Raw genomic sequence first — 10,571 nt, 5'->3', positions numbered from 1 at the left:
GTTCCTCCTGCCACAGAAGCCTATGACATCCTCAGAGCTGTCTGGGTGTCTTTTTGGCTTTCCTCACTAGCATGGTCACTTTTTGAGAACTCCCTACTTGACACATATTTGGCATACAGTACTTTACTGTTTGTATTTCTTAATTATTGGTGTAAATGACATCCAAGACATATTCAGTGTCTTGGAGATGTTCATGTGTCTGTGCTCTAACTTGTCTCAATAAAATTGTCTGTAAAAGTGATTTAATTCTTACATTTAGAGTAAATTGTCCCGGTCCCGTTTTTTTTTTTTTTTTTTTTTCTTTTTTTTATGTATGACAGGCCTTAAATTCAGGAAGGAATGTATATTAAAAATGTAATGAAGTTGATCAGACAAAATATTAGATATCTTGGGCTCATACTGTCTGCAGTGAAATGAAAGCCAAAGTAAATATAAAAATCACTTTATTCCTATGTCATCCCAATTTGTTTTGATTTGGAGTGTAGTTTTGTGGAAAAGTTTCATCCAGTCCTTTGATGTCTGTGTGGGACTTGGTCTCCAAACTAAATCTGATGTTTGTTCCATTGAACAGAGCATCATCTACTATGTCAGTCGCTCTCCAAAGTTGGAAGAATGGCTCAACAATGAAACAATTCAGGAAGCTCTGCGTCCTTGTCTCGGGTCTAACTATGTTGATAGTGACCCCACGTTCAACCTGAACATCGACGAGGACTATGACCACAGGGCTTCTGGCATCACTCCCACATCTTTCTACATGGTTTATCTTGATTGGATCCAATATTGCAGCAGCAGGCGCCAAACGGTTAGTGAGTGGTGTATTTCATTACTACAAGAAAATGGTTGATTGTTTCCAATTAAATGGTGTTGTAAAAAAAAAAAAATTTAAAATGATACAAATCAAGTGATAAAGATGTAATCCATGGCAGGTATCGTCAGTCAGGACTGTAGCATGTGTACAGCAGTTTGTAATGTTAGTAAGAAAATTCAGTCAGAACACTGTTGAGATGCTTCCAAATACACTGTGCTAAGAAACTCAGTGAGAGAAACCTGCGAAGGCACATACAGTGTGTGTGTGTGTGTGTGTGTGTGTGTGTGTGTGTGTGTGTGTGTGTGTGTGTGTGTGTGTGTGTGTGTGTGTGTGTGTGTGTGTGTGTGTGTGTGTGTGTGTGTGTGTGTGTGTGTGTGTGTGTGTGTGTGTGTGTGTGTGTGTGTGGGCAAAGTCAAAGGACAGTGTCACTAAAAGAAAAGCATGAAAAGCAAAGACTGATGTCTGTAAAACCCTTCATAGGTAAGCCACTTAATGTAGAACATTATCCCAGAAAGACTGTGGTTTTTATGACCCCAGACTACAGCTCTTTGGGAATGCAGTGCATAATTTTGTTTATAGGAAACAAAATGAAGCCCAGAAGGAAAAGAGCACTGTATCAACAGCAAAACATGGTGGAGGTTCTGTCATGTCATGGAGCCGTTTTGCTGCATTTGGGAGCATTGAATGTATCAAAGAAATTATTAAATCTAAAGATGACTGAGACATTTTAGAACGAGATGTGTTGATCAGTGTCAAAGGACTAGGTTTGAGGTGAAGGTCTTGAGTCTTTCAGCAAGACAGCCTATAGCATAAAATAATGGTTGAAAAGGAAAGTTCTTGGGAAAACGGTGTCAACATCAAAGAAGAAAAATTTGAATATCATATAACACCGTCCATCTTCACTTCTCAAACATTCTTTCTAGCCGGTGAGTAGTGAACGAGATTCTTCTCTGGTTAACCTCTGTTTTGGGCTGTGCATCCTGGGCAGAAGGGCTCTTGGGACGGCATCCCACAGTATGTCTGCGAGGTAATATTGCAATCTGTTTCACTAATGTCATTCAGCGTTGTACTTGCCAAAGTTTACAACAGTGTGTGTGGTGGGTTTGTCCTCACGCCAGCTTGGAGCCATTCCTCTATGGCCTGCATGCCCTCTTTAAGGGAGACTTTCGTATCACTTCTCCCAGAGATGAATGGGTGTTTGCAGATATGGACCTGTTGAATCGAGTTGTGGCCCCAGGAGTGAGGATGTCCCTAAAATTACACCAGGTACTATTTCACCAAAGACAAGATCACGTAACAGACAAATACGTACCTTTGATTATCCTTTGAGACAAAATTGATGTCATCATCTGCAATGTGATTCACCTTTCTTTCAGGATCACTTTACATCTCCAGATGAGTACGATGATCCAATGGTGCTGTATGACGCCATCACTGCCAATGAGGAGAAGATGTTAATATCGCACGAGGGGGACCCCGTCTGGCGCAGCGCCATCCTTGCAAACATGCCTTCACTGCTGGCACTGCGCCACATCATGGACGATGGCAGTGATGAGTACAAGATCATCATGCTCAACAAGAGGTTCCTCAGCTTTCGAGTTATCAAGGTAATTTCTCCCACGGTTAATCACTCTGCTGGTTAATAGCTGGCCTAATTTAATCTGTTTATTTTTTGATGACTGTCATGACAGATCAGGCTTTCTTGGGTTTTTTTTTTTTTGTTGTTGTTTTTTTCCATTCCTATCATTCTGTGTGTCATTGATGCTTGTAGTAACCTTGGCCACTTATTCTGTAGCCTCCTGGCTTGTCTTTCTGCCACCCCCTACAGGTTAACAGAGAATGTGTGCGTGGGCTGTGGGCAGGGCAACAGCAGGAGCTGGTCTTCTTGCGTAACCGTAACCCAGAGCGCGGCAGTATTCAAAATGCTAAGCAGGCCCTGAGGAATATGATTAACTCTTCATGTGACCAGCCCATTGGTTACCCCATCTACGTGTCTCCCCTCACCACATCATACGCTGGAGGCCACAGTCAGCTTCGGTCAGTCTGGGGAGGGCCTGTTAGCCCCCACAATATTTATACATGGCTGATCAGTAGCTGGGACAGGTACATGCCTATATTTTGTTATGCAGTCACATGTTTTAATAACATGTTCGGTGATGGTAGAATGAAACTCAGGTGGGTTTGTCTCACTTCAGGTTACAGAAGGGTTGTGGTGCCGGATGTAACAGTGGAGGAAACATCGATGACTCTGACTGTGGGGGCGGTTCCACCTCCGTTAACACCAACCCAGCTGTTCACACAACTCAGAGCACGCCTGCCTCCAACCTCCCCCCTCCTCACATCACCAGTGTGCAGCCCTCCATGGGTGAGCCCCAAAACCAGCTGTTTGTGCTGTTGGCACACTCATGTCGCATATAGGATTCGATTTAACGCCTCTTCACAACAAAAATGCAAAATAATGCAGGTTTTACATACACATAGTGTCCTGAGAATGCAGAATGATTTGCATGTGAAGTCCGCCAGTCATCACTGCTACAGCACCTCGTGGCCTTAGCTTCATCATGGGGGTTTCACAGCTTTTTTTCCTTTTTGTCCCCCCGGTATGAAATACTGGGAATATAACAATCAGCACGTATGTTTTAACCTTGTTAGCGCGATATCTCAATAACCAGTTGATCAATTTCATTCATATTTAGCATAAAGGTGTACTTGGGTGATCCTCTGACACTTTGTATAACTGATTTGTGGGGACCGGGGGGATATGTCATCTTCTGATGACTCCTGTTCTCGTAGCTGCCAAGAGAAGGTTTCAGTCAGAGTAAATCGAAAAAGTGATGAGTCACAGAGCGCAGCAATCAAGTAATATGACCGACTGGGAATCAGACAAACAAAATGTCATTTTATGACTGTTTCACAGCAGTTAAGCTGTAAAACACGAACATGGACACACAGCAGCAAAGGTTTCTTCTGTGGATTTTTCTTTTGAGGGCGTAAAAAAATTATTGTAAAGAAAATGTTTTTTAACCTCCGCTGGCCGAAGGCCCGAAAGAGGATTATGTTATGGCTGTTTGTCCGTCTGTCCCTCCCTCCTGAAAAGGGTATAAGTGTTTTGAAATAAACTCCCCTCACATTTTTAGGAGAAATTTCATCCTTGTTATAGGTTGGTAATACACATATTACCATATTGTTCGAGTGAGGCCCCATTTACTAACCTTATGACCCTTGATTAACAAATCGACACTCCGTGGGTTTCATGAGTGGGTTCCTGTATTCTGAAATCACCTCCTCTCACACTTTCAGGAGCAATTTTGTGAAACTTGATACAAGTCGTTGTTATGGGTAGGTAATCAGCATATTATATCATTTGACTTAAGGCGCATCATAGAAAATTCCTTTTCATTTTTATTTTTCAGTGCAGAGTCTGAATCAGCAGGTTAATTTTGAAAAGTAAACATGTTTATTATTCTATCCTGTGATGCAATGTTTCTCTTGATTTATGAAAGAAATTCTTCACTAAAATTAGCTCCTTTAACATTTTTGCTAAAAGTGCAAATAGCTGATGTGTTAATAAAACGCGGGGGGGGGGTATTGTGCTCTGACCACTCTTGTTAATTAAATGTCTCCCTAGAACAACTTTGCTTTAATTTTTAATGCATTATACAAAAATAACAATGATTGCAATTATTTTTGCAATTTTACTTGTCCCTGCTATTTGTAAAAAAAAAAATAAAAAATTGTCACAACATTATCACAGCATCTTAAAAATATCAAGACAATAAAAATTAAATGTTGAGGAAGGAAAAAAATAAGCTGTGCATAACATGCAGGAAAGGTAAATAGGTAGTATTCAATTGTGCATCGCATTTCAACATTAAATATTCATTGATTGAATGAGTCCTTCATCAATCAGTCAAGGGGACTCCAGAGTTTTTGCCCCATGGAGTCCCAGGAATTCTAAGTGACGTATGGCAGGCAGTATAGTCCTTAAAGCTATGGCGTGTAGGAGATGGAGGTGTTTATTTCCAGAAATGCAGTATAGCAGTGGTTCTTAATCCTGGTCCTTGAGTGTTTGATTGTCTGAGAACACATGAATGAGCTAATCACTGTGTGGCAAAGCAGGAAAGATGGAAAATCCCTGAGGGAAGAATCAAGGCCTATAAAACCAAAATTTAAAAGTTCACTTTGGGTGCTTAACACAGAATCACATAATAATTTTAAGTTACAAGAAGTAAATAGTTTTTCTTGTAATTTTAGGTACAGACAACCCTATAGGTCCAATCCCAAACTGGCCTCACCACCCCCAGCCTCTTCCATTAGCTCTGCTTAGCCAGTCAGAAGGCAGGATGGAGGCGGGACTGCTCACCTCGCTGCAGCGGACATCCTCCATCCAGGGACTCCTGACCCAGCAGCTCTCCAGCTCCCAGCTGTCCTTCAGCAGTTCTGTGGCTCCACCTCCACTGCCTGGACCTGAGCGTTTTAGTCTGCTGGAGAATCCGGCACACAGGCTGGGCCAGCGGGCCGGCAGCAGCCTGCATTATGAGAGCCACTTTGGCAAGTGGAGCTTTTCAGGCAAGAAGGGCTTTAATGGACCAGCTGCAGTTGAAGGGGATGCAGGAACAGTTCAGACCACACGGTCACAGGTAAAGACACAACTTCACTCAGTTACACATAGGGATGGGTATCGAGAACCGGTTCCTTTTGGGTATCGTTAAGAAATGATTCGATCCACTGACATCAGTAGCCTTTTTGGTTAACAATTCCCTTATCGGTCCTTCAGAGTGGCTGTTATTTTTGGGGGTGTTTGTCAGGAAAATGATCATTTCTCTACATTAATTACAGACCCTGCAGCGGGTCTTTAATCATCTTTACTGCAGCACGGCTTTGAAACTTGAACCAATTGAAGCAGTGATTCGCAGATCGAAACAGTGCTTCGATTTGCTGCTTCGTTGATTGTTTCGCTTTATCTTAATTTTTCCCTGTTAAAACCCTAAAGAGCATATGTCTGTGAGTAATATTTACCTTTTTTTATGTTAAACCGACCTGTTATGGTCTTCTGAAACAGTTGATGTATTTTATAACTTAAAAACGGGGCCGATGCTAATGCATTAGCTTGTCTATGGCATTTTCAGTGTTAAAGTTAGCATTAAGCTATTCGCATCTCAGCACACCTGTGTGCATTTTTCTGTATAATAATTAATGGCTCAGCGTTCCTTGTCTTAAGAATTAAATTGTAATTTTTTTTAATTTATTTTTATTCATATATTAATAAAAATAGCAACAACAATAATAGTAATATTTCATAATAACTAATAATGCTACAATACAATTTTAGAGAAAGAGACAAAAAGAAACTGATGAAACAAAACAGAAAAGATAAAACCAACTAACAATGAAAATAAATAAATACATATAGAAATAAGTGTTTCCTGTGAACACAGTGACTCTTACACCTCCCACTTCATCCCTGTTTTATTTAAGTTTAATGACAATTTGTTTCGGTCAAACCATATTTTCAATTTAATTTCTTGGGACGTAACAGTGTGATTTCCTCCAGAACTATCTGCCAAGCTAGAAAACTGCTGCATCCTCGTAAGGGCAGAATACTACTGGAATGAATTTGAATAAGGAAAGTTGGGTTTTTTTCTCACCAAAATGGATGCTGCAACTCACTGCAGTTTATTGTCTGGAATAGCCCCAGATTGCATTTCAGAGCTTCTAGAATTCAAAAATTTTATGCCGGTGGTGTTGGGGGGTAATTTTGTGTTTCAGCATTTTTTTGTTGTTGTTGTTTTTCACCACTTTCATCTATGAATATGTCAATCGTGAGTCACTTTTGTGTGGATTAAAGTCACTAACTGGGACTCCTGTCTTGTTGCGAGAAGGAAGTTCTGTTCACACAGCTCCAAACTCTGCGCAGCTCTCTGCCGAGTCAAGTTAGAATGATAGAGTCCTGTTCTGTTCACGAGGTAATCTCTAACTACCGCATTTTCTGGAGTATAGTTATTTTTTACTAGTTTGAGAGGTCCTGTGACTTACAGTTCGGTGCAACTTATATACAAAAAAAAAAATCACAGTTCACAACCATTAATTTTCTTTACACTTGAAATGGGAAGCACACCATTAAACTGCCTTTTCGTTTTAAAAAAACAGGTGAGGTGGAAACTTTGTAACAGGACTTGATTATTTTCAGCTAAGGATGCAATCGATCCAGTATCGGATTCAGTTTCTGATACCGACGTAATTCATGTGTCGGAAAATACTGATCCAACCCGCGGCGTTTTCCGATACCAGAGAGGAGCCACTGTGAAACCTCTCAACTGCTGTTTGCTCTCTGCTTTGTTTGCTGCCGAGGGGATGGGGGAGGTTTCTGAAATAGAGCTGCTTGACAGAGCTCTCTTCCGCAGTGTTCGAAGCTGAGGGTAGCAGCAAATTTTGACCCGGCTGTCGAGTTCAAATTTTCTGTTCGTCAAGCATGGATTTTTCCAAAAAATGAACTGAATTGTTGCTGTAAATATGTGTTAAAAAGTTAGCTGCTTCAGCGTCCCGAGGCTGTGAAATGCTAAGAAACGCCAGCTTAGAACACAGCCGAACAGAGATTCTGTCTGCTGAAAGTGAAAAAGTCCATTAAAGTCCTTCAGTATTAATCCAGAGTTTGAGTGAGCATTGCTGATGATACATTTAGAAATGTACAGTTTATTTTACAGTTAGAAGGCTTTGTGTTTCTAAAAAGTTCCACATTTGTTCAGCAGGAAAACGGTGCGAGAGCGCGAGTGAGAGAGAGACAAAGGGAGAGGACTTCATTTTTACTCTGAAAACTTGCTTTGACAATGGAAACATGTTTCCCATGTCAATAAAAATGCTGGCTGTTACGACAGTTGTGGTAAAGCAGGGCTGTTTGGTTGCTACGGTGACACTGTGTGGCTCCCGTCCAAAGCTTAGCTAAACGTAGCATGTGGACATCGCACACTTTTAGAACTTTCAAGTTTTTAAAAGAGAATTTTGCAGCATGTCTGTGTCACGGAGCGACATCAGACAGAGCAAAGATGGCAAGAAAGACTGTTTGAAAAAGTATGATAAGGACAACAATCCGTGGAATTGTTGCTGGCTTCATGAACACACCTGAAAGATGAACGGGAAAAGCGAACTGGTAAGAATTTTTTTTTTTCTCTCTCTGGAAAATAAACATTGTCCTGTTCAAATAGGATTTCAGAAAAGATTATGTGCCTTTTTTTTCTTTTCATTAATCTAGACTTTCTTTCATTGGAAAAAAGACATTGTGGCTTTGAATGAATTTAGGCTACATGAATTTACACAATGTAAATCAGTTTTTATTAATGTCGACTTTTTTCATCGGAAAAAAGACACTGGCTTTGAGTGGATTTACAGGAATTTACACAAGAATGTGTGGCTTTTTTGCTATAAGGTATGTTATTGATATTTTACCCTGATTTTTAAAATATTCTACAATCTTTAGTTGTGGTTTTTGACATGGTTTAACAGTCTTTTCAGTCTTCATGAATTTCATGTAGTTTAATTGTTCTGAGTTGATGCATAATTTGGTTTACAGTTAAATGGAAAATCATTCCAGGTCCTACTTCCCATGTCGTATTCTGTTATTTCAACACGATCATTGATGGTTCAAATGAAAGGTTGAATCTAGGATCATTAAATATGCACTAATTTTTTTGAGATTTGTTCTTCCAGGAGATGTTGAAAAAGTATTAGTAGAAGAAGATTTAATTTGGTTTCTGGGGCCCCACAAGGCCCTAGACCCCGGCTCCTGGGGAGCTGCGCCCCCCAGACCCCCTGTGAATTTTCCTCGGATTTTACAATTTTCATTTCACAGCCCTGATCTAGGCTTGCATCTTAGATACACCTTCTGGCAAACTGCAGCTGAACTTTCAGTTCTTCTTAAGAAAAGCCTCATAAAATCAACAATAATGGTAATAATATTAAAGCAAACAGAGCTCTGGTGTCAAAATAGTATTGGCAGATATCCAAATTCATGTATAGGATCGGAAGTGAAAAAGTGTGGATTGGTGCATCCCTACTTTCAGCATGCATTTAAAGCTGAGTCTGGTCACACTTAAAGCGTTCTTTAAATGAGAGATGGTAATGATGTTACTATGTTGAGCTTTTCCTCATGTCAGGCTCCAGATGAAATACAATTAACAGTCATGCTCACTGCAAGCAAATACATTATGTGAATAAATGTCTTTATCAAATAGCAAGGAGTGCTGTCTAATGACACAAAGAACTGTACCGTAACACATATTTTTGTGTGCATGTGTGTGTGTGCAAACGCACATTCATTCATTTCCATAGCAGGGTAACAATGTCAACAGGAAACAGATAAATGCTGCAGAGTTGATTTAAAACCGAACTTACCGTAAGTTTGCGTTGAACCGCAAATCAGCACTGGTCTCAAAACATCAGTTTGATAATCCACCATTAAATGAGGAAGAGGAAAAGTCCCCAAACAGCTGACTGAGCTCTGGAAAAAGACTCAAATAAAATATTCTGTTCTTTGATCACAAAAAGGGGGCCCAGCAGGTCCGTAGTTCAGAAGATCCATGAAAAGAGCACACATGCCCATTCAGAGGGAGAAACCAGGCGAGGTGGACATGCTGGTCCGTGCCTTCAGCTGATAAGAGAGAAGGAGCGGAGACCTTGGAACCAGTAGAATAAGTTCTACCGTAAAGAAAATACCGTACCTTTTTTTTTTTTTTTTAACTGAACGACCACATTTTTGAATGAAGATGAACTTTTTTCTCTATATGGAAGAAACCTTATTTGGAATTACAAGGATAGCTCTTTTAATAAGAAGAATGTTAATGGTGAGTGGTTTGTTTTGTTTTTTTTCTTTTCTTTTTTATTTCCTTTATATAGCGCCAAATCACAACAGAGTTGCCTCAAGGCACTTCACACAGGTAAGGTGTAACCTTACCAACCCCCAGAGCAACAGTGGTAAAGAAAAACTCCCTCTGAGGAAGAACCCTCAAGCAGATCAGACTCATAGGGGTGACCCTCTGCTTGGGCCATGCTACAAACATAAATTACAGAAATAATTCACAGAACAATTCACGGACGAATATACAAGAATTGCTGTTGGTGCACAGGACAGGAGGGTCGCCAACACAAATACAACTCCCATCTCTGGATGGAGCTGCACCTTAAACAGAGAAAAAACAGAATCAGGCATCAGAAAGACAAAAAATACTGTATAATTTGTCAGCATTAATCAACAAGAAAAACAGAAGAAATACTAAGGTGATCGCCGGCCGCTAGCCCCAAGCTTCACTAAAAGACCCAGAATTTAGGTGATGTTGAAGCCGCGGCCCGCTCCTACTAATAACATGAATTAAAAGAGTAAAAAGCGTAAAACAAAACTGTACCAGTATGCTAGCCATATGAAAGGGAAAATAAGTGCGTCTTAAGTCTGGACTTTAAAGTCCATCCATCCATCCATTTTCTTCCGCTTTATCCGGAGTCGGGTCGCGGGGGCAGCAGCTCAAGCAAAGCCGCCCAGACCTCCTGATCCACACACACCTCCTCCAGCTCCTCCGGGGGAACCCCAAGGCGTTCCCAAGCCAGCCGAGAGATGTAGTCCCTCCAGCGTGTCCTGGGTCTTCCCCGGGGCCTCCTCCCAGTGGGACGTGCCCGGAACACCTCTCCAGCGAGGCGTCCAGGGGGCATCCAGAAAAGATGCCCGAGCCACCTCAACTGACTCCTTTCGACGTGGAGGAGCAGCGGCTCGACTCCA

The 10,571-nt window shown here is 41.0% G+C and overlaps 1 protein-coding gene across 1 annotated transcript in view; it reads left to right on the top strand.

Annotated features, from left to right (window-relative positions):
- Positions 1–10,571, top strand: part of LOC117517416 (pecanex-like protein 3) — a 109,387-nt gene that overhangs the window by 80,708 nt on the left and 18,108 nt on the right. The window contains exons 28-34 of the mRNA XM_034178420.1: positions 572–802; positions 1,732–1,835; positions 1,927–2,074; positions 2,185–2,415; positions 2,637–2,911; positions 3,004–3,173; positions 5,063–5,448. Of these exons, the coding sequence (XP_034034311.1) occupies positions 572–802; positions 1,732–1,835; positions 1,927–2,074; positions 2,185–2,415; positions 2,637–2,911; positions 3,004–3,173; positions 5,063–5,448 (1,545 nt within the window). The remainder of the gene's footprint in view (positions 1–571; positions 803–1,731; positions 1,836–1,926; positions 2,075–2,184; positions 2,416–2,636; positions 2,912–3,003; positions 3,174–5,062; positions 5,449–10,571) is intronic.

Source organism: Thalassophryne amazonica, chromosome 9, assembly GCF_902500255.1.
Source record: "Thalassophryne amazonica chromosome 9, fThaAma1.1, whole genome shotgun sequence".
In the NCBI taxonomy this organism is placed as follows: Eukaryota; Metazoa; Chordata; class Actinopteri; order Batrachoidiformes; family Batrachoididae; genus Thalassophryne; species Thalassophryne amazonica.
This window is presented reverse-complemented; position numbering and strand designations above follow the sequence as displayed.